This window comes from Loxodonta africana, chromosome 22, assembly GCF_030014295.1.
Source record: "Loxodonta africana isolate mLoxAfr1 chromosome 22, mLoxAfr1.hap2, whole genome shotgun sequence".
Taxonomy (NCBI): domain Eukaryota; kingdom Metazoa; phylum Chordata; class Mammalia; order Proboscidea; family Elephantidae; genus Loxodonta; species Loxodonta africana.
The window spans coordinates 6,239,188-6,263,760 of record NC_087363.1 but is presented as its reverse complement, the minus strand read 5'-3'; the positions used below and the strand labels follow the sequence as shown (position 1 = coordinate 6,263,760).

The 24,573-nt window shown below is 42.1% G+C and overlaps 1 protein-coding gene across 2 annotated transcripts in view; it reads right to left on the bottom strand.

Moving 5' to 3' along the window:
- Positions 1 to 24,573, bottom strand: part of MAGI1 (membrane associated guanylate kinase, WW and PDZ domain containing 1) — a 701,787-nt gene that overhangs the window by 22,592 nt on the left and 654,622 nt on the right. Inside the window, exons 13-17 of one of the 2 annotated variants that reach the window (XM_064274271.1) lie at positions 21,435 to 21,466; positions 11,090 to 11,306; positions 7,484 to 7,567; positions 4,670 to 4,761; positions 1,778 to 1,970 (exon numbers count right to left, since the gene is read on the bottom strand). In XM_064274271.1, the coding sequence (XP_064130341.1) occupies positions 1,778 to 1,970; positions 4,670 to 4,761; positions 7,484 to 7,567; positions 11,090 to 11,306; positions 21,435 to 21,466 (618 nt within the window). The remainder of the gene's footprint in view (positions 1 to 1,777; positions 1,971 to 4,669; positions 4,762 to 7,483; positions 7,568 to 11,089; positions 11,307 to 21,434; positions 21,467 to 24,573) is intronic. The other variant, XM_064274270.1, reaches the window with a different exon arrangement.

Sequence of the window (24,573 nt, the reverse complement as noted above, 5' to 3'; positions counted from 1 at the left end):
CCCAAAAGTTTTGCTTTTACTTTTCCATCAGGCAAGACTGTAAGTTGACTGTACGTTAAGGCCGCCATATTGTAGAATTTGTGACAACAGTGTCTGTCAGAGGTATACTGGGGTTCTCTTCCTAGCTTCCAGACGTCAATAATCTACTCTGATCACACACCTCAATAGTTAGCCTACTTCAGAATTTAGTCACCACACCCGTTTTACTACTTTGTTAGCTGATAGGTTAAAGCACTCCTAAATAACAACAGTAGATGGGACCAACTTATGTTTTCATGCCAAAAGCAAAATATGTCTCCAGGTTTTAGATAAGATTACATTTATTCCTGAGAGCTTTTGCCTTCATAGATTTAACATACCTTGAAAACACTACTAAGAACAAAAATCATTTAACATTTTAAAAATAAATCTGATGGTTATGAGAGTGGGGAGGGAGGAAGGGAGGAGGGGGGAGGGATAGGGATTGTCATTAATTAGATAGTAGATAAGTTTTATTTTAGGTGAAAGGAAAGACAACACACAATACAGGAGAGGTCAACACAACTGGACTAAACCAAAAGCAAAGAACTTTGAATAAACTGAACGCTTCAAAGGCCAGCGAAGCAGGGGCAAGGGTTTGGGGACCATGGTTTCAGGGGACATCGAAGTCAACTGGCATAATAAAATTTATTAAAAAAACATTCTGCATCCCCCTTTGGAGAGTGGCGTCGGGGGTCTTAAACTCTAGCAAGCGGCCATCTAAGATGCATCAATTGGTCTCAGCCTACCTGTAGCAAGGAAGAATGAAAAACACCAAAGACACAAGGTAATTTATGAGCCTAAGAGACAGAAAGGACCACATAAACCAGAGACTACATCAGCCTGAGACCAGAAGAACTAGATGGTGCCTGGCCACAGCCGATGACTGCCCTGACAGGGAACACAACAGAGAACCCCTGAGGGAGCAGGAGAGCAGTGGGATGCAGACCCCAAATTCTCATAAAAAGATCAGATTTAATGATCAGACTGGGACTAGAAGAACCCCAGAGGTCATGGTGCCCAGACCTTCTGTTAGCCCAAGACAGTAACCATTCCCGGGGCCAACTCTTCAGATAGGGGTTGGACTGGAATATGGGATAGAAAATGATACTTGTGAAGAACGGGCTTCTTGGCTCAAGTAGACACATGAGACTGTGTTGGCATCTCCTGTCTGGAGGGGAGATGAGAGGGCAGAGGGGGCCAGAAGCTGCCCGAATGGACAAGAGGTGAGAGAGTGGAGGGAAGGAGTATACTGTCTCATTAGGGGGAAAGCAATTAGGAGTGTATAGCAAGGTGTGTATAAATTTTTGTATGAGAGACTGACTTGATTTGTAAACTTTCACTTAAAGCACAATAAAAGTTAATGAGAAAAAAAAAAAGAATCTGAAACAAAATCATCACTACCCTACTCTTACTTAGGCCAGGGAAGTGACATGGTTTTCATCTCGTCTGATAAACCAGTTCCAACTGACTGCTATTGGCTGCATGGAATACTATGTTGAGAAGGATTCTGAGGCCATAAATGGGCTAGTCTTCTAGAAGCCTTTGCTGAACATGCATGAATGACACATTAAAGTACTTTTGAACGACAGTAGTTTTGCATGGTTTGAGAGAAGCAAACCATCTGGAAATTCTGAACTTGATCACATTAGCAAACACTTGCTAAAACAGATGCTTGAGGAGGCAGACACGGGAAGGGGGGCCTTTTCTGTGCAGAAACTGACAATGCACCATCTGAAGGAATGAATGAAAAACATACCAGCAAACACCACTTTACGCCGTACTGTGAGATTGACGTGGCCTTGCTTGGCAGCCTGTTGCATAAGCTGGACCACAAGCTGGTGTGACTTTCCAATTACTGGTGTCCCATCGACACAGATTAATTCGTCTCCAGACCTCAGGCGGCCGTCCGTGTCAGCAGCACCCAGTGGTACAATGTGACCAATATAAATCTGTTGAGGAATTAGACAATGGATGAAACATCGCCCTCTTGGTTTACTACTACAACCGTGACCTTCGCATCTCCCAGAACAATTCAATTCATTCGTTCATGCCTGCATACATGCCTCAAACATTTACTGAGCGCCCACTGTGTCCCAGGCATTTTGCTGGGTGCCACAGGGTTTATCTGTGGTCTGTCGATGACCCATTCTTTCTGTGACTCCGTTGCCGATATAAATTGCTTTATCAGTTGCTGCTGTCATCTCTGACTCACGGTGACCCTTGTGCGTCAGAAAAGAACTGTGTTCCATCGGGTTCTCAGCAGCTGAGTTTTGGAAGTAGATCAGCAGATCTTTCTTCTCAGGTATCTCTGGGTGGACTCAAACCTCCAACCTTCTGGCTAACAGTTTGTGCCACCAGGGGATCCATTAATCACTTTATCAAAAAGACCAAACCCACCGCTGTCAACTTGTCTCTGACTCTTAGTGACCCTATAGTACAGAGTAGAACTGCCCCATAAGGTTTTCAAGGTTGTACGTTTTTACAGAAGCAGACTGTCACATCTTTCCCCTGTGAAGTGGCTGGTGGGTTTGAACCTCTGACCTTTTATGTAGCAGCCAAGTGCTTTAACAACTTTGCCATGAGGGCTCCTTGTCAATCACTTTACTCCCTGTTTTTCACCTTTCCTATCTAAATAAGAACTCTCCTTTCATAAAACTCTGCTAATGAGTAGTAACAGCAATAACTACTTTAAGGGCCCGGCACTATGCCTAGCAATAGGGAATTCGCAATAAATATTGTTAAATGAATGAATGAACCAAAGTGAAGTCTGGCTTGACTCTGCATTTCTGCAGTCTTCTAGCACTTGTACGTAGAGCAGACTTTAGTATCTTCCTGTTGTATTATTCACCACCCACCGAACTTTACTAAAATATTTGTGCTTTCCTCGCCTTCCCAGTAGATAATAATGATACAGCTACCATTACTTGGCATGTATAATTTACAAAGAACCTCGACAGTGGTTAAGAATAAGGGCTCTGAAGTCAACCAGCTTTCCAGCCCCTCCGTTTACTAGCTCTGCGATCTTGGGCAAGTTAATCAACCTTTCTGTGTCTGTTTTTTCATTTGACACAAGGGGATAAATTCATGAATTTGATGGATAAATGTTAAAAGCTTTTAGTATGGTGTCAGGCATACAATAAGCACTCAATAAATAATATCAGGTGCTGCTGAGCTGATTTTCCACTCACAGTGACCCTATGTGTTACAGAGTAGAACTACCCCATCAGGTCTTCTAGGCTATAATATTTACGCAGAAGGAACCCTGGTGGCACAGTGGTTAAGCACTCAGCTGCAGTTCAAACCCACCAGCTGCTCTGCAGGAGAAAAATGTGGCAGTCTGCTTCCATAAAGATTACAGCCTTGGAAACCCTATGGGGCAATTTTACTTTGACATATAGGGTTGCTGTGAGTCAGAATCAACTTGACAGCACACAACAACAATACCAGCAACAACCTGTACGGAAGCAGATCACCAGGTCTTTCTCCCTTAGAGCTGCTGGGTGGGTTCAAACTGCTAACCTTTCAGTTAGCAGCTGAGTGCTTCACCATTCCATGGCCAGGGCTACTTCAATAAGTAACAGTTATTATTACGAAGGAATTAGCAATACTTATTTTTAGTTCTCTTTTCTCCTTTCAAAAGAATCCTGCAATGCTATGTTACACTTACTCTAAACCTGAGGAAGCTGAGGCCGGGGAGGTTACACATCTGGGAAGACAACGCATGTCTCCTGACTCCTGTCCAGTGTTCTTTCTCTACTTTTGTAAAGACAGTGTTCCTACTTTATCTGCTCTCTCACAACGTCTTGTAAAGTGTTCTCTGTGTGACAGCTGATCAGTTTAAGAAGCCAACTGAATGCTGCCAGATTTAACAGGAGGATTAGGCCAATGTTTCATTTATTGATGCCTATTCCTTTTTTTTATTCCTCTTTTTAGGAGTCCTTGGGTAGCAGAAATGGTTAAGCTCTCAACTACTAAACAAAAGGCAGTGGTTTGAGTCCACCCACAGGAGCCTTAGAAGAAAGGCCTGGCAATTTGCTTCTGAAAGGTCACAGTTGTGAGAACCCTACAGAGTGCAGTTCTACTCTGCAAAACAGAGTCACCATGACCATGACTCGAAATCAAGTTGATGGCGACTGGTTATTCCGATTTTCTTCTTTGTTTCCATCTTTCCTTGATGGGGATTCCAGATGCTGCAGCTGCCATTTTTTACAAACACTAATATAAGCTTTTTAGAAAGGATCTAGTCTCTTCCTCCTCAAGACAAAAAGAACTCAACAAAATCTAATGAGCAACCCACACTCTGCTCAAGGTGAAGGACTCAGTGTTGTGCCTCCCCAAAACCAAACCAGTTGCTGTCAAGTCAATTCTGACTCACAGTGACCCTACAGGACACAGCAGAGCAGCCCCACAGGGTTTCTAAGGCTGTAAATCTTTACAGAAGCGGACTGCCACACCTTTCTCCCACAGAGGGCTGGTGGGCTTGAACTGCCGACCTTTCTGTTAGCAGCTGAGTACTTAACCACTGTGATACCAGGGCTCCTTGTGTTGCACTCAGCAGGACTGAAATCTTGGTGATTTGTCACTACTGCCAATTTACTTTGAAATCTCAGAAAACAGCACGGAGGAGAAAGGCAGACAGAAGACTCACAGGCTCCCCTGGTTCATTTCCACCCAGAATCCTAAATCCGAATCCAGTTTCTTTCCTCCATAGGAAGATGTCCTGTTCCTGGTAATCTGGAACTGCAGAGGGGGGACAGGAAGAGAGAGGTTATTTCTCTGATAAAAGGAACCATGCCCCTAAGGTAAAGAGGACCAATACTGATGGTGGCCCAGCAAATGAAAGCTTTCTAAGGTGGGTGAAGTAACGGGTGACACCAGGTGAAAGCAGGCGGTGGGAACAGTCACTGAGCCCTTTCTTTTTTCCAAAGGACTAATCACTGTTTGATAATTCCTAATCAAGCCAAAGCTAGTATCTTCAACTAAGCTGGAAGTCAGCTTTGACCACTCCCCTTAGTATTGTTGAAAGGGGCATTAAGTAAAAACAATACGTGCTGTATCACCAAGGTGTAAGCACTTCCAAGAAGACAGCTCATGCTAAGTCAGAGTAACTTCTGAGGCAGAAGTGGTTCTAAGGATTTAGAAGCCCTATTAAATCACTTTTTCTCCCTAAAGTAATTAAGACCAGTAATGTCAATATTTGAACTGAAAGTTTTTGCCAAATAAAGTTACTTTCTACTATCCTAGTATTTTCAAATTTACAAAGCTAAATACGATTTTAGTACTATTACCAAAAAATTGCCTTCCTTATCCTTAAAATCAATGATGATGACAAAAGAGCTCTGTACTGACAGACCCTATCTGATCGTCAGGAACTACTTTACTCCAGAATTTGCCTATAATCTTCCAACACTGCAATTATTAATTTATTATCCAACAATTTGATATACTACTTTCAATACTCAGTAATGTTCCAGGTCTTTAAAATAAAAATCTCATTTTGTTAAAGAAAAGTAATTTTCATAAGAAAACGTTTAATGTACATGAAATTGTTCTACAAGCCACTTTAGTACTTAACTAGGGTAATAAAAAAGGGCTATTCCTATTTAATTCTTATTTAATCTTATAATGTATACATAGTGTGCTTATGGTCTATAAAATGACATAGCTTTTATCTAAAGATAAAAAATAAAATTTTGTTGCAGGGAGTCCCAAAGGGGATTTTCAAATTCTTTTCTGCACACTTTCTGGTTTATTTAACTGGGCCCAGTCTGAAGGAGCGTGTAGGTCCGTGAATTACATTCTTCTCCAATTTTGTACAATGGGACAGGGAAAGGGAGGTGGCTGTTTAGACTTCAAGTTAGTGAGCAATGTCCTTTTTAGTGACTCACTCATGAGTTTTTTTTTTTTTTCATGAGTTTAAAGTGCACAGGGAATGAACAGACCAAGAGAGAAGAAAGGACATGAAGATGTGAGTGCTAGTCAGAGATGTCTGAATCCGTTATTTTTCTTGAGCTATCTTAACACCACGGCTTGAAACAGATTCTTTTTATCCAATGCATCCTTATTATAATTGCTGAGGCTAAGCTGCGAAACGTCATGGAACATGGAGCTAAGCTATATCAAAGAACTCCCATAAACCCAATTTGAGAATAATATTTTCTTGTGCATGCTAAAGTAACAATATTTTATTTCTGTTCAAGTAGCTTGTTAAAAGGTATTTGCTATAATAACCTCATTGCAACAACAATTAAATCAGGCTATGTCTCCAGCTTTAGTTTACTTGAACAGGAGGATCAGTACCAAGACAGCCCACGAGTGCTTTCCAGTCATTGCTAGGTTCCTGGCAAAGTCTGCCTTACGTCTTCCTAATGTGTGGCATTTCTGTCAACAACAAAACAGCCTCTATAAAGACCTCCAGTCCAGACCCGTTTTGCTCAGCATCATTTAACACAGCAACGTTTGCCCATCCTACAGGGACACAAAATGTAGCAAGTTCCTGCCTAAATTGCTCCTTTAGGTGTAAATTCTCATGGTATGGGTGGCTGTGGCTGAGAAACTTAGGCTTATCACACAGTTTAGTCCGTAAGAAAAAAATATTTGTTTCTGTCTAAGATTCAGTTGAAGAATGCCAATTTATTGAAAGAGCTTGTCTGTTGAAAAGATGCCCAATGACACCAAAGATGTTAAAGACACGAATGACTAGACACAAACACAGGTACAAACACAATACACCACCACACAGGCACATCACAAAGAAAGCCTTCTGGTTTTAACAATAACACTCTTCTACCAACTAAGTGCCATTTACCCAAATAAATAACTTTGGCCTATTTCAGTACTGGGACATATTATGGGATTAGAGAATTTCTCTCTTCTGTTACCTCTGATACCTCTTCTTCACAGAGGCATTGAGGTTTCTCAACTGCACCCCCCCAAAATGTTTGTTCTCTTCATTTCAGGCAAATTTTATATAGAGTTAAGTTTTTAGGAGGCAGCAGTATAGAGCCACCTTTCTGATTTTTTTTTTTTTTTTTTTTGAGGCTACATCAAATAAAGCTAAGAAAATCTTGCCCGATTGTCTTCATTTTTAAGCCCTTGTGTAGGGAACAGTCTCAGCAGCTAATCTCCTTCAGGTAACAACAACGCTAACGGACAAGCAGTCAAAAGACTTCCTTTGATGATTAGAAGGAATGGAAACACCATTGTTTGAAGAGAAGCCTGGTGACTCGATTACTACAGATGCACAACCCATTTCCAAACTTGGCAAAGATGTGCACACTACTTCTATTTCATCTTGTCTTTGGTCTACTCTTGGTCAATAAGAGTGCCAAAGCGTTTTCACTCGTGGCACTTGTCTTTCTCTCCTCCCATTCCTGGATATCTCCCCAGCCCCCCAGACCCGTGGGAACATTGAACAGGAGGAGTGATGATGGATAAATAAAACTTTTCAGTGCATTCTTACTCTGACATTCTCCAAAGTTCGTGGAATTGATTTCTCTCTCTCTCTCACCCTTGCTCAATCCCGATGCAGGCGAAGGTGACATAGCTGGAATATCAATTTCGTAATTTTGCAAAGTGTAATGTATGTGCTTCCTCTTAGTTCACTTTAATCTAGTTTTGACTGATAAGAAACGTGCAGTTCAGTGTTCACAGTAAAGGTCATGGCTGCTGTAGATTCTGAAAGACGATAGTTTGACTTTCTGAAATTTTCTTTTATTCATTTTTTTTTTTTTTTGGTCAAAAGCCTAGAATTTACAACTGTATTGTACCATGAGAATTTCATAAAACTACAATTACCATCTTAGACTCTTAATTTTACCCTAAACTACATATTCTCGTATGACTTTGTTTTAGTCATGTCATGAGCTTTAGAAGGTTTCTCTAAACACTTATTTCCTTTTAAAAAAATTAAATACTTTTGTCAGTGTTACATTACTGCATTTATTGAACAGTATCAAGTTTCAGATGAAATTCACACTTGTACTGAGACTTGTTCTGGTGAATTCTAGGCAGTTCAAACCAGAACAGTTTTATATTTATAGACACACAAATCATCAGATCTGTCTAAAATCTGAACACACAAATAGGAACTGTCATCACAGCCCTTTAAATCTAGATGCACGCCCCAGCTCCTTACACCCGCTGTGATAAAGGAGCAAATACACCAATTCCAAGTTTGTAAGCGTGTCCCTCCCGAAGACGACAGGTTTACAATACTGGTTCATAAGACATCTCTGAATTTTTTTTTTCTCTCCAAACTATTGTGTGAGCAGGCAAAGTTTCAACAGCAAGCTTCATAATTGCTTTTGCAGTAAACACTAGTGGATACTGGCTGATTTTCTCCAACATCAACGTCCTTTTTAAAGACATGCACAATTGGTATGTTATCCAGAGAAAAGACAGAACAGGCAACATGGCTTTTAGAGAATGTCAACACTTGCCCTTGTTTTTAATCAAACATTTAAGCCCTTCAAAGGGATTCATTAACACATCTGCAATTCAGATTGATTCATTTTGTCACTGCTGTTTTGACAAATGGCCATATCAAGAATATAGTATTTTTCAGACCATGTGGACCATGTGAAAGAATCTGATCAGAGATTGTGTTAATCTTCACATTTCCTTTAACAATAAAAATATAAAAAGATATACTTTCAATAAAAAGGGGATAACACGGCACAGTTAAGGTGTTGTTGCTGGTTTCAATTCTCCTATTTTACCTGCACTACTCTTTTTTTTTTTTTTACTCTGCTGATTTTAGTATGTCTGGGGGATGGCAGGGGGGGCTATGGTATCAAATTTAACAAGAGTACAACACTATTTTTTTCCAAAACACATGCTACAAACCAGCCAAAGGGAATGGCAGAAACTGATCTGCAGATAAAGCAAACTGCTGATTAAAAAACAAGACTGATGTCGGTTCATGTGTAGGTACCATGAAAAACAGAAAATCTGTGACAGACACTGAATAGTTAGCAATGGGAGAAAGTCTCATTATCATCCTCATTTAGTATAGTGAGGAAGAAATCCATGTGAATCTTAAGATCCATTAGGCTGCTACTATCACTCGATGATGGAGCCTCCAATCTCATTTGTGCTGCTACTTCCTATCCCTTAGAAACGGAAGAAAAGTGAAGAACAAAACTGTTACCCTTCCAAAGATGTGGGTCTGGCTGCCACCTGAGCAAGTGCAGTGCTTAAAGCAGTTGGCTATGGCAAGTTCACATATTTTTTCTTTTTTTTCTGGTAAAAACCTTTTTTAAAAAATTGGATTAAACACAAAATTCTTAAGAAATTTTGTTTAAATCAGGACGAATATGGCATTTGAGCTGGAGCCTCCTATTGAAAAGATGCGTTAAAATTTTCTGTCCATCCGTGTGCTCCTGCCAGCAGCTCAGAACACCAATTATTTTATCACAAAAAGATCCATCCATGGACAGCTCAGTCATAAGTGTGTACCGTATTGGGAAAGGCAGGGGTGCCATCAATAAAACAGTATCTCAAAATCAACCCACGTTGGGCCATTGACTGGAGGACCCACATGGTTGGAGAGAAGTATGAAGTAAGTGTGAAAATATTCCTCTTGGAAAACATTTGTTCAATGAAATCTCTACTATTAGTGAGAAGGCCCAGGGAGGACACGCCCCCAGGTTTACGCTCAACATGTACTACTTAGGAGAGCTGCTCCACATGGAACTTCATTTCCTGTGGCCTGGCCTCAGGGAGACTCTAGGTGTGTCCTACCCCAGGAACTAAATAAAGCCGTTCACATATTTGGCTTTTGTCCACATAGTGAACCCTTAGCCAAAATGGCCTATTTAATTCTGCTTACTGTTATAGTAAAAGGACAGTGGTATTTTTCCCCTGAGGAAGAGAAGGACACAGGGACCTTTGAGTATCTTCTAGTATCTGGTAATCAGCTTGCCTCTAGGTTTGCCTCCTGACTCCTAATTTGCTTTTTACCGAGTAGTATGGCTGACTTTCCTTCTCAGACAGGATATTGTCCTCACTTGCCTGTTTCTTTTGGGTCACAGAGAAGCTGAAGTCCTTTAATGCATGCTTCGGCCAGCAAAGGAATTGTGTCATAGCCAAGACCAAGTGGGTGGGCAAGGGGCTGAAGAGCCTCACACACCTCACACAGCCTCTTACCGTGACTTCTCACGGGGCTTTGTCTGAGGTGTAACTACAGCTGTGACTACAAAGGAAACCTATGCTGAGGGGTGGAGGTGATAGGAAAAAGATTCTTTTCTCTCCTCTAGGTTCTCTCAGGTCCTTCAGCAAACCCGCCCCCTCCCTCACTACACATTCTCTCCTTGACATTACGCCAAAAAGAGAAAGCGAGGTGAATTACTTCATAGTCATCTCAGCCTCACAAAACACGCTCACGGGAAATAAAAGGCCAGTTTGTATCACCTGAAATTAACGCATTTTAACACCTTCCATTGGTAAGATATTACGGAATATTATGTTATACAAGCCAAGAAGTTACAGACTACAGAGAACACCTTCACTAGCCCTTATTTACAGAAAAGGGAAAGCCAAAGGAACACACTTAACAACTGTATAAATAATTAAAGCACAAACCACTTACTGTTTGTTTTTTCTTTCTCAGGGGGCTGTTAGAAAGGCTGATAATGGTAAAAAAAATTACCACTATTGGTAAAATCAAGAGACCACTAAGAAAGCATGTAAGTCTCTCTCATTACCTCTGCAATCCAAACCAATCATATTTACGTTCTATTGTGTATCAGAGCTGCTCCACAATACATGAAGTCAGAGCGTGTCACAGTCTCCACTTCTTTTAACTGAATGGGAAAATGAATACATTTTTATCCAGGCCATTTATTTGATGACCATCCATTTCTACCCCCACTCCACAATGAAGACATAACAGACCCTCTGTGAACAGCCATGAGACTCTACTGGTGGCTGAGAAGCTTTCGCCATTCACCCTAATTTACCTATACCTAGTTTACAAGCTAGAAATCTTCTATCTTTAATAAACCTGAGAGAAAGTTCAAAGCCTGGGGAGGGATCTGGAGAGGGCAGGAGCCAGAGTGCTACTCACGTCGGTTTTCATACATACTCCTGGACTGGGCCCAGATTTTAAACGGATCTGGTTTTTTCTGCCCAGAGTTGTCGGTCTGATCTGGAGCCGTGGCCTCTGCAGGTGGGTACTCAGTAAGCACCTGTGTGCCGTGGCTTGGGGATGCCGTGTGCAGGCTTCGGTGGCTGCAAACACTGTGCTGAGAACTATTCTGGCTGTCTTTTCTTTCCAGTGGTTGCTGCAATTAAGTGAGTGAAAGGGGCAAAAAGAGACAGTTATTATTGGTTCTCTGAGTGGGTGTTTTCCACCAGTTTGTCTTTGTTCAGCATTTCTGCACACACGTACATAAATACATCAACAACATTTTGGCTTCCATCTTTCTCCAGCTAGTGCTGAATGCAGATAAATCCCCAGGTGATTGGCAGACAGAGCAATGGGCGGGCCAGATGGAAGACAGAATCACAAACCACACAGCTCTCTAAGCTGTGGCAAGAAACATCCAATTTTGTCACAGGTTCTTGGCTAAGCCACTAGACTCATTTATTACAAGATGTATCAGCTTTAACATCTTTTTAAAAAAAATATGTGACACAAAATACCATGAGTGGTTTAAATATAAATTTATAATATCCAGAAGAAATATAATCAGTGCTAAAAATCTCCTTCCTTCTCCATGTCTTGCATCCTTTAATAATATGGCACCCAACACCTCCTTATGGATTTTCCATCAGTTTTTCCAGACTATGAGAACCTCAAGGACAAGGATCAGATTATTTAAAAATCATGCCTTGAACTATATGTTCATTGGCATCTATAAGTATATAAATATTTTATGAATAGCATGTGTAATTCTTACCTAATCAATTTTATAGGCATGAAATTTCATTCTTGAACTCCTGACACCACTCTTGGCCAAAAACCAAGGTCAAACTTTATATATGGGTTGAACAGGTCAAATGTCTTAGATTTTCAGCTTGTCCTAAGTCCAAGTAGTGTTCAAAGAAGAGTTTTGTTTAAATTTCAATAGTGAGCAATTTCATGTTCATTAAAACCTGTCCAACAAAGACCCCTCCTATTTTATGAAATGTTCTTTGCTTGAATGGGGACAGACTGGAGGGCAAAACCTACTGAGAAATAAGATACTTTTAGTTCTTATTTTTTCCAATAACAGACGAATCCCAGGGTTTAGGTTCATCCATTAAAAAAAAAAATAACAAAAGCATGCTACTCAATCCTGGGACCCTGCCTCCCGCGTAACAGACGCCACATCATTCTACTTCTCAGCTTTAAAAGCATTGTAAAGGGGTAGGGGGCAGAAAGGGCATCTCTCTCCCCTCTTACGGATCCCTACAGTTTATGTTTTCAAAGTAGTTTATAATTGACCTAGATGGTTCCGTTTCCCCGAAGTTTTTACAGCACCAGAATCTTCCACCAGGCCCTACAATCAATCCTATCAATACAGTTCTTCTTCATTCTCTCCCCATGTATACGCCATCTTCCATCTTGCTGGAAACTCCCAAGGTCTCTTTCATTTAACTTCTCAGGTCTTCTCACTTTCTGTCCATCCAGTCCTTGTTTTGAACCAAGTATCTGAAGAAAGGCCAGGGTGGACAAAAACTTCACTTTCCCTGGACTGTCAGAGGTTACAGTGTGAATACAGGTCTTGGAAGGATTTGAAGTAGAGGAAAATGTTTCATGGGTTTAATGGGGACAGGACAAATATTTAAAATCACACTTGGTGTACCTGTGGGGAAAACTGGAGGATCTGACCCTAAGTCGGCACAGAGGTCTTGGTAAAACTGCACAAGAGGCTTAATTCACTCAGGCTCAAGGGTCAGTATACCCTGGTGAAGATGCTGGGAAAACACACTGATTTTTTTGGCGGGGGGAGGGGTGGTGAGGATAAACATCACCGATAACCTCGTATCATCAGAATTCTTGAAAAACTGTCTTTTGAGGATGGGCTCAGCTAGACCTGGTTGGGTTAGCATTCCAAAGACATGGAACAAAATCTGCTAAGCTACCTTCTAACAGTGTCCTTCCCACAAGACTAAATTCAGCCTTCAGGGCCAGGTTTCTGCCTCCCGAAGGGCAACGGCTGCCCTCTTGCTTCCCCTGGAGATATGCTGAAGATTTTCAGAGCCAGGAAATGTTAATAACAGATACAAACCCCGTTCTCTTTTGCATGTACATGGGAATTTGTTATTCTAGTCCATGTGGTCTTAGAATGGGTCTCAATCATGAAAGAGCATGTACACTATCAGCCTATTCTTGGTGTGTACAAGCACACCAAGTAGGATTATAAATTTTTCCTACTCTTATCTTTATACTCCTGATTGCCTACGTTTTATATTTATAATGCACATAGAACGCTATTTTCATTTTGAAATGAACCTTCGTAAATAGAATTAATGGAGACCATTACTCTCTATTTTTGGATTTTGTTAGTGTTTTATTTTTGTTCAACTTTCAAGGGGGAAAAAAGATATCTCAAGTGTAAAAGCAAATAACTCAGTAAATAAAAGACCTCTGAGTTTGCCCTGAGAGTTGCATGCCTGCCTTCAAATGCCCACCCTCTTTTGGTTCCTCAAATGAGTAGCAGATGCCAGGTTCAGAGTCAGCTGGTCAGTTAAAGCAAGAATCCAGCTGTTGGAGCCCAGCTCAGTAATCCTTCATGTTGAGACAACTGTCCACAAAACTTCATCCAGGGACTGTAGTGAGCTGCACCGCAGAATTACCTGAAGGACATGGTCACACTCTTCATCCTTTTGTGAGGTTACACTGCGGCTCCTGTCCCATTGTCCCCAAAGTAGGGAGGGCATGTGTACATGCCTCCTCCTGGGCTGCTGCCCCTGACAACCAACTTCAACCTTTTCCATTCAATTCCTTTTCCTGAACTGGAAAAAAATACCTTTCTGACAACCCTGCCCAACTGAGAGTCTAACCAAAGAGCTGGACCTTTCTCTCACAAAAAACGCACGTGTTTTCCACACACACACACCACGTGTACACCATGCACACACATGAACATACGCGCACACACAGATTCCGCATGCGGTGAAATGAGTTTCTAAGGCCCTTCAGATGTCTTTCCCTTAGAGCCATCTAAAACATGGAGGGTCTGGACTCCTTAGGTTTACTGAGGAGAAGGCTCCACCACAGAGTGTACACACAAAGTCTACTGGGAATGCTTGGGCCACTTTTCAAATTACAACACTCCCCTGCTCCCTGGCCCAAATAAACAACTCATTTAGGTTCAATTTAACACAAAATGATAGACACAATCTGGAATGAGCTTGGCAAAACTGCCTCTCAGTCAAACTGCATCTCTGTTTCCCTTTTAAATGCCATCAAATTTCATCCCTGAATTGTGGAAAATAAAAGTAAAACAGCATTCTGAGAACGTACTCTAAAAACTACACCACCATTGAACTATCACTAAGTGGCATGTTCTAACCCACACTGATGGACTAAACACACAACATCTGGAAGCTTCTTGGATTTCTCACCTAAGAAGATTTACCCTCACTTTATGTTTCTTCTCAAGTTCAATTGTAAAAACTTCTTAATTTGAAGATACACTCTGTATTTAATATCTTGTTTGCACTCTGGGTTTTTTGAAGCTGCACTGTGTCTGGAAAAGTTCAAAATATGCCTTTTATTTTCTGTAGGCATGCTAATTAGCTATGATGCCCTTTATTTGGTTAGAGCCCACAGCTGTCCAGGAGAAAAGCAGTGTTAATATACCGTTCAAATTAAAGTCAACTTGTCCATATCTTTGGGAGTCTGGTTGACCTCCCAGAAGACTTGGGGCAGGAGAACAAGTTCATTCTGAGCTAGTTACAGCACAGGGTCAGATCTGCAACTAACGTGACTGCCTTTCGCTTCATTTTTCTAGGGGAGAAACTTGCCCAAAGACAAGTATTCACGGGAAAAGATACACTTTCAAGTCTCTTAAAGCTAACCCGATGCAAACTAAGAATATGAAGAGTGAGGCACCTACCACACCTATGACAGAATGTCCAGAGTAGGCCCTCCTGAGTGACTACCTGCAATAGATGTATTCACTCATCCAATAAATACTTATTGATCACCTCCTATGTGCCAGCTTCTGAGGGGTACAATGGATATGTATTTATACTTGACTGTGTATCTAGGTGTGTGTGTGCGCATGTTGATAGATAATAACCAAATAATCTTGACAGATGGATCTATTACAATGTTCTCTATAGAGGTGGTAAGGAAAGATCTCTGGAAAAACATTCCATTCACATCACAAAGAAATAGCATCTGCTAAGTCTCCAAGGCCAAGATGAACTTGGAATGTTTGAAGAACAGAAAGAAGGCTGGTATGGTACAGCAAGGGAGTGGGGCGACCTGTGAGGAACTTGTGGGCCACTGTAAGGAGCTTGAGTTTCCTTCTAAGCTCAGGGTGGGGGTGAGGGTGGAGGGATCCATTAATGGACTTAAAGCAGGGACATGTCATGGTCTTACTTCCAGGGAGTTTCTTTTGGGTACTGGGGGGTGAGTAAATGGGAGGGGAGAGAAGTGAAAGCAGAGAGACCAGTCAGGAAAGAGTCTCTTGGTGCAGTCCAGGTGAGACACCAGAGTGATTTACACCAGGAGGGGTAGTATTGATGATGGAGAGGTACAGTGAAATCAAAAGACATTCTGGTACGAGAGTCAGCAGGGGAGAGGAAGAGAATGAGGACATTAGAGAAACAAGGCTGTCGACCTCCCAGGTTTCCAGCTTCAGCACTGGATGGAAACAGATGCCATATACGAAAATGGACAGTTCCAGTGCTAACTGGTGTCACTACACTGATATTTTTGAAGCAAGCCTTTCACCTCTGAATCTCAAATCAGAGCCAACCAGGGAAGGGAAATGGGCCTGATTTTGAAAATTCCATAAAGGTCCTCGGTCACACTAGCCATGAATGTGTGTCACAAGACCTTTCAAAATAAAAGTATACCATCTTCCCTAGAACGGATGGTTTCCTTACAGCTGCTGGGCCAGGGAGATAGGGGAAATGCAATGGTTTTTCTAAATGAAAATGGGGGAAAAAATCAGCTCATCAGTAATTCACAGAATGTTTTAGAAATGGAGGTACTCATAAAGTGAACTGAAAATATCTGCTCACAAGAGCAAATGAATACAGAGGGTACTTAGGAGCTTAAATGATGAAAAGAATTCATGTGGCCTAAAAATGACAAATTGATCCATTTTAAAGCAAAATTATTTACAGTTCATTTATCTGCCAAGACCGAAGGCTACTGCAGCGATTTACATGGACAACAGAAAAAACTCCAAGTGCTGATGAGGTGTTAGGCCAACGTCATTAAAGGCTGTGTGGAAATTAGGGACTGAACTCCGAGCCAAAGCACCGGACGGTCTCTCTTTTTGTCTCTCTCTTTCATCATTTATGGGTCTAAGTCAAATGATTTCTACCAGAAAGGCAGGCAAGAGGGATTAATGGAGAAGAAAAGGAAAGCATTCACTGGATATGAAAATGAATTTTAGTTCACAGTAAATGTTTTAAAGAAATCTAAAACAATCACAAAGTCTATTTTCTAGAGCCCCAAAGAGTCAAGGACATAAGTTGTGGAGGTGAGAGGCAAGAAGACTTGTTTAACCAGTAACCAACTGCCAACATGTCAACTCCAACTCATGGCTAACCCATGTGTGTCACAGTAGAGCTGTTCTCCATAGGGTTTTCACCTATGAGTTTTAGGAGGTAGGTTGCCAGGTTTTTCTTCTGAGGTGCCTCTGGGTGGACTGGAATCACCAAACTTGGGGTTAGCAGCCGAGTGCGTTAACTGTACCGTCCAGAGGTTTGCTCAAGAAGTTCCTGTCTACTTCGCTCACTGCTGCTCCTTATAGCCTGTAGGAACTTTGCCTGGTTCCACTACTGCCCTGGTGGTCATTTGAGCAGCTTAGGGGAAAGGAAGGAATAGGGGCCCTGAAACAACCGGAGAGTATGAGAGAGAGGCAAGGTACACAAAGCCTGATGACTCAGGTCGGGGTCACTTCCTGTGCACACTAGGGCTTTGTGTTTCTCCCTAACTTCTCTTGACAATTGGTTTTGGGCAGTTTCCTTAGCATCTCTTCCAGGGGTGACGGACAGAGATAGGAGAATGGAAACCTGTCATTATCGTTACCTTTCACCTGGCTGCGTTTGCTACAAAGGGGTTGTTAAAGAGAATGCCTTGCACAGCACTTGATGTCCCCTATGTGACAATGCCACACGAGAAGTTCTTTAGCAACTGGGAAAATTTTGTCTCCTTTCTGAATATGGCATGTTTTCTTTGATCTGACAGCATTACTAAGTAAATAATGTGATCTCCTAAATTGCCCAGGCTGCTGGGAAACTCTGAAGAATGCCATAGCTCAATCAGAGCATCTAACTCAGTCTTGGGTCTTTTTTTTTTTTTTTTTAAATAATTTTTATTGTGCTTTAAGTGAAAGTTTACAATCAAGTCAGTCTGTCACATATAAACTTATATATACCTTACTACATACTCCCATTTACTCTCCCTCTAATGAGTTAGCCCGCTCCCTCCTTCCAGTCTCTCCTTTCGTGACCATTTTGCCAGTTTCTAACCCTCTCTACCCTCCCATCTCCCCTCTAGACAGGAGATGCCAACATAGTCTCAAGTGTCCACCTGATACAAGTAGCTCACTCCTCATCAGCATCTCTCTCCAACCTAATATCCAGTCCAATCCATGTCTGATGAGTTGTCTTCGGGAATGATTCCTGTCCTGGGCCAACAGAAGGTTTGGGGACCATGACCACCGGGATTCTTCTAGTCTCAGTCAGACCATTAAGTCTGGTCTTTTTATGAGAATTTGGGGTCTGCATCCCACTGTTCTCCTGCTCCCTCGGGGGTTCTCTGCTGTGCTCCCTGTCAGGGCCAGTATTGGGTCTTTTTTATGGCTCTGTATGACTTGGGTTATTGTCATTAAGAGCCAAATGATTTTCATTTTGCTTGTACTTGGTTCTATATTATATTTCTGTTTTGTTAACTCTTAAGAGTATATGCTCACCAGACCCATGAGGTGAGGGCCTGTGCCGATCTGCCCACCTTCTGGTTGTTGTCTGTCTCTCCCCATTTCCAGGAGGGCAGGAATGTTTTCTGTTTCAGTTCATGTTGCATGCTGGCACTGGGTCTGGCACATAGAAGGTACTCAATAATACTTGTTGATGGAATTAATGAACATCGTGCTGATCTGTGACAGCAGATACTTTCCCTAAAGGAGCAATCAATAAATTTTTCGTAAGCTCCAAGACGAAAGGCACTGTGACCCTTTTGTTTATTATAGTATTTCCAGTACCTCACCCTGAATCTGAAACATAGTAAGTTCTCAGTATCAGTTTGCTGAATAAATGGATGAATAGATAGATAGATGGGTGATTGATGAATGCATGGATGGACAAACGGATGAAGGAATGGATGGATAGACAGATACATGATGGGTGGATGGACAGATGGCTTGAAGGATGAAGGAACAGTTGGGAAATGAACTAATAGAAGAACAGGTAGACACTGACTTAAAATGAAGGGTTTGGTATGACATTTAGTATTTTAAATTCTCACACACAAGATCCTTGGGTGTGACGTACATTGAGATTCTCAGTTAAATAAGTTTCCAGTCTGGACAATTAAGTCGGGCCATGGAATTAAGTTTCCCAGAGAGGTCTAAAACCTGACAGCAAATATGCCTTATTTCTATCTCTGCCATTTGACAGAAAAATCCCTGACGCTATGGAAGCCCAAGTATTAAACTAATAAGATGTTATTGAGATACTGCTATTGTCCTCAACAAGAATATAAACCACAAATTCTACATTTAAACTAAATCTGCAAGGTGAAATTGCTTATTAAGAGTAAGCTGTGGAGACTATCCAGGAAAGGACACCAGATAAAAGAGACGAGTCCTTCTGTTCTAGTAAAACCCAACTGCTTAATTATTGAAAACGTTACCAAAAAAAAAAAAAGGCATGATGACAAAAGGAAGCTGTCAGTCACATAAGCAAGCCAACACTGTCAGGAGCCACTAAGAAAGAAAGAAAAGAGCATGGTCCCTGGGTAAAGAGACAGCATACTCACAGGGCTCTTGGTAAATCTAAGCATGTCACATATCACAACCAGGCACAATCCGCGTGCATTTAATTACGCAGACTGTATAACTGACCCCAACTGTCATTATGGGAATGGCTTTGTAGAGCCATGGTATCCAGCTTCCCCATGGAGAGATCCAACCCTACCAGAAAAATCCCATCATCATCTGTTTCTCTGGCAGGACGTCATCAAAATTCAAATTGAGAAAAGGAAACAGCTTTCAACCCACCTGTACGGAGCTCCCACTGATCACAGATGCAAGAACGCTCTACTGGCAAAGCAGGCTTTGGCTGATATTCCCCAAGTTTTGTACAGCAACTGCCAGGGTGTGCCCGCAATGCTGTGAAAACCATCATCCCTATCCTGGCACGGAAATCGAGCAAGGAGAAGCCCCAGGCTGGGTTGGGGGCTTGTTCTTGTCTAACCCAGCCACAACTCTCTCTTAGCTTGTGGTAATTAAGAGCCAGCAGGCTGTGGGCAAAGCAGTTGAGAGAGCTTTTTTCCTAGGAATGCGGCCTGAGTAATTGACCTGCTGCTTGCTAATGACAGGGCTTCTACAAAAATAAACAGTCATGGGGAGTTCTTTGAACCGACTTGGTGAATGCAGGCTCCGTGCCTTTTTGATCCCCTTTTAGTTCAGCAGGTAATTCCAAAACACTTTTAGGGCCAAAGAGATGCAAATGAACCTACAGAAATTCTTCTGCACCGTAAGTTTAAGTGGGATGTAAAACAAAAAGAACACCTTGCCACCTGATGTCATGCTACCCTTGCAAAGCTCCTACTTCTTCCCCCAGTAGGTTCCTTGTAGACTCTATTCCACATGGGGTGTGTGAAATGAGCGTTAACATGACACATCTGGGGAGGCGAATAGGACAGGAGGGCTCAGACCAATCCAAGCTCAGAGGACACAGCTTCCAGGTTTGCTTCTATTCTTCTGAAGGCTGAATGGGTTTCTCTGACCCAGGGATGAGTGTGTGTGCACGTGTATTCTCACACACACACACACACACACACACACACACACACGTACGTGTCGGCATCTCTGTGGTTCCAGTGTGGGCAGCAACCAGTACTTTTCTGCCTGGACATTAACACACACTGACAAGAGAAGCAGCCCCGAAGTCACACGTCCCAACCACCAGGGTGTTATGACACTGGCACCACATTATTGCCGGCTTTTCTCTTTGGGGAACTTAGGAGTAGGGCTTTGCGATGCAGGGAGCACCCCCTCACATCCCCTTGGTAAAACTTCTGAATCTCACTGCCAGGCTTGGAGACAGGTGGAAGGAAATCAGCTGCGGTGCCATCAGCTGCAAAGTTTTAAGTTTCTCCTTTCCCGGGTGGCAGAAAGCTGCATGTTTTCCCTTCCCCCAAATCTTCTCAGTCCCATGGAAACACTTCCGTTATCCTAATGTTAATGAATTGGCAAGCCCCTTGCACCCGATCGATTTTACAGGCACCCATCCAAGTGCCAGATTTTGAGTTTTTGACTAGCATTTCAATGTGCTGTCAGCGCCCGGGAGCAGAAGCCCACAGTACCTAGCAAAACACCACAACCTCTAAGCTATTAGCTAACACTTCAGCTAGGTAATGCATCTTCAGGGAAACCAGATTAGAAAGGACAACAAAACATTGATTTTTTTTTTTTTTTTAAAGAATCCTATACCTGCAGCATGCTGCCAGAGCCAGCAAAACAACAAAGGACATTTCCACAGCAAGGAAACGTCTTCTTAATGCCGAGGCTATGAACGCTGTTCCACCTTGAGCATGGCCATATATCCGAGGCAGTGAAATTCTTCCTTAAAACCACAGGCTTGTTCTTTTGTAAATAATTCCTCATCCTGTGGCTAAGAACGTTCAGGGAACGGCATTGCTACCCAGGAAGAAGGTGGAGCTTTTTTTTTTTCTTTTCCCTTCCTCCCAAAAGAAACAATGGCATTTGTATCAAGTTAAAACAGCTACGAAACTCATCCCTTACAAGAGTTGAGAAGCGTTTATACAAAGAAGATCTCAACATGCATTTTTTATCCTGACTCCCATAGCCTGCCCACAAATCACTAGACAGTTAAAAAGACAAGCCCAAATATCTTCCATACCAAACAGATTCCTCAGAACTTAATAAAATGAGCCTCCGCTCCTGTCTCCCCATCCACTCTCAAACATATTCAGTGAAGTCAAGCCAGACAGCATCCCCTTCCACCATCCACCCCTGGAAACAAGCCCCAAGAAATGGACAAGTCCTTACCGACTTTGGGCTCTTCTTTGGAACTGGCAGCCCTGGAAAAATGCAACAAGGAGGGGAGGGGGGAAGATATCATTAGCATAGAAATGTTACCTTTTCCTTAAAGAACAATCCCCAGGTGTTTCACAGCCACCTAGCCATCTGCAGAGTTATGTCAGATTTCTCCCCAGCATCGGAGTTACCAGGCTGTTCATATCGAATCAAAGCAGTGGGAGGAGGAGAGGAGAGGCAGGAGTTATCTGCATTAGCTATGCTGACTTGTACTGCAGCAGCCTGGAGGCTGGGAAAAGAAATTCACAGACCTCAGCGGCCTGGGAAATTGAACACTTGGACAGAATCTCAAATGCTCTTCTGGATTAAGAGAGACTTAACTTACAGGGGCACTAGTTTTTTTTTTTTTTTAACTTACAATTAAAAAAAAAAAAAAATTCCAAGATATTTCCTTTCCACACGGTCCACTTGTCAATGCAAGCAGACCAACCAGGACAGTGGAAGGGGTATATATTTAGTTTCAAAGGAGGACATGGTTAAAATTTGTTTTGTTTTGTTTTTTTGCCTTCTTTATTTTTTTTATCTGCCTTTCAGGAGAGGAAACACATTCTTTATTCGGATGGGCTGAACACCAAAACAGACACAGATGCTCTTTTGCCAGCACAGAAAGATAAAACATGAACACAAATCCAAGTTGGTCTGAGATTCCTCTGGCTCACGGCACACCTCTCTATGGCTGTCAGTTATCCAGTCAATCTCCTATCCAGCTGGTTGGGAAGGAATGGAGCTTGGATGAGCCCCACCAGGGAAAAGCACGTAGTACGCCAGTGAAGGAAAGAAATTTCACGGAGCTGAGAAGAAATGACAATCATGGAGAAAGACAAAGGTGGAGGGAAGAAAGGTGGTCATGGAACCTAGCTGGCTCTTCCAGAACCCTGCACGTGGCGGAGGACTCGATCTGGAAGGGACTCTGATCTCCTCACTCCAGGGGAGTCAGCTGCAATTAGGGGAAGACTTCCAGGAAACCTACGTCCAGAGGAGTGTAGGAAAGGGAGGCTGGAAAGGGAAACAAAACAACACATTTGTGTTTCTAAAGTAATAGTTTCTGCAAGGTGCCTCCCCGCCTTTTTTTGGTTTGAGAAGGGTTAGAATGCAAACTGCAGATTCCGTCTGTATGAAGCACAAGAGGTACATTTGGGATCTGATCATTTTTGCACTGGAAATGTCAACCTTTTTTAGAAAATGATGCCTGTGTGGCATGATGATAGCAACTCTTTTGGAAGCGACTTGTGAAACTATGAGCCATGCTAAGTTCAGCACCAGTAATCAAGAAAACCTAAGTGAGCGAGGAAGGAGGGGACAGAGGAAGGAGGGAGACACCAGGATGACCACTGCTAACGTGCCCACTGCAAGTGGCATGATGAGAATTACTCATCCTAAAAGGCATTTGGGGCACTCTTCTGGCAGGGCGCATCATACCACCAAATTGAGGTCACTAAGGTCTGTCAGGGAGGCTCTCAGACTTCAGTGTGCACAAGGAACACTTGGCTGCTTGTTGAGAATGCAGAATCCCAGGCCCCACCCTTGGAGGCCCAGGAATCTGCAGTATTAACAGATATTCCCAGAGATTCCGATGCAGGGGCTCTAATCACCATACTTAAGGAAACTGGCCAACTCTGATAGGCAACCTTTAGCCTGTCACCTCAGAGCCCTCTATGCCTCAGTTGGAGCCCTGGTGGCTCAGTGGCTAAGAGCTTGCCTGTTAACTAAAAGGTTGACAGTTCAAATCTACCAGCTGCTCCTTGGAAACCCTATAGGGCAGTTCTACTCTGTCCTACAGGGTCGCTATGAGTCGGAATCAACTTGACGGCAAGGGGTTTGGTTTGGGGTTTATGCCTCCATTCCTTCATTTATAATATAATAAGGCTCACTTCCTAAAATTGTTAGGACAGTTACTTGAGACGAAATGTTTACAAGCCTTGTACCTGTCACCCGCAGGCACTCAAATGTCTACCCCTTTCACCTTCCTTTGCTAATTCAGATCATTTAGAGAAGGAACAGCTATGGTTATCTTGTTCCACCTAGAGAAAATCGTTTGCTAAGTATATTAAAATATAAAAAAGACTAGGAAATTTTACCTGTGGATAAGAATAAGTGATCCAACTTGGATATGTCATTATTCTTAAGAAATAATTATTAGGTGTTTTTATTTGTTCATTAATAAAATTACCTTAAGGAATTTTATCAAGTTATATTAGCGTGGGTCACTGTACAACACTTGAGAATTATATAATATTACATCTTTAAATTCAGATTTTCCCTAATTAATATTGACCTTCTGAGTTAATTTGAATATATAAGTTTCACTGATTTTAGCTTTATTGGCAATGGCTCTGCCCAAGATCGTGATGACCTTCTACAAAAATTTAGAAAGAATGCCCAACTAGGCAGGAGTCATGGAAAATGGTTTCAATTGGTCTGCTACTAGTCACTTGTATTCTCTGGGCTGGTCTTAAATTTCCTGTCTCTTAGGATTTTTACACATAAGATAAAGGGCACTTTCATTTTCTCTGACAGAGAAAACAGTTGCACGCACACTCACCGGTGCACAGACAAGGGTGTTCATGGCAGTATTCTCGGCATACAGAAAACTGGAAACCACTGAAAAAAAGCTGTGGGACAGCCAACCTACAGAGCAGTCTGCAGGGGTTAAAAGGAATGAGCTATTCCTACAGAGAACAACATGGATGGTCATGCCATGGCGTGACAGGTACAGTAGGGTACAGGTGTTAAACACGCTCACATACAGACTCTTCCTTCCATGTGTATGTACACACCAAACAGAAAACAGATTATGGGGGTGCAGATGGGGGGTTGAGGCAGGGACCGGACAGACTAGTTTAAGAAGACTTTAGCTTCATCTAGAATTCCTTTTAAAGAAGACCATATTCACATCTCACTAAGGCAAAAAAAAAAAAAAAAAACTAAAAATAAGTATTAATTAACGGTCCTTCCACTGTTAACTATACAAAACTAATCAGTTTGACGAACACAGGGGTAAGTAATTATGCCATCTATGCTGTTTCCTCTGAGGACGTAGTCCATGGAATATCCCAAAATGGTCCAGCTGAAGCAACATAACAAGTAGCAT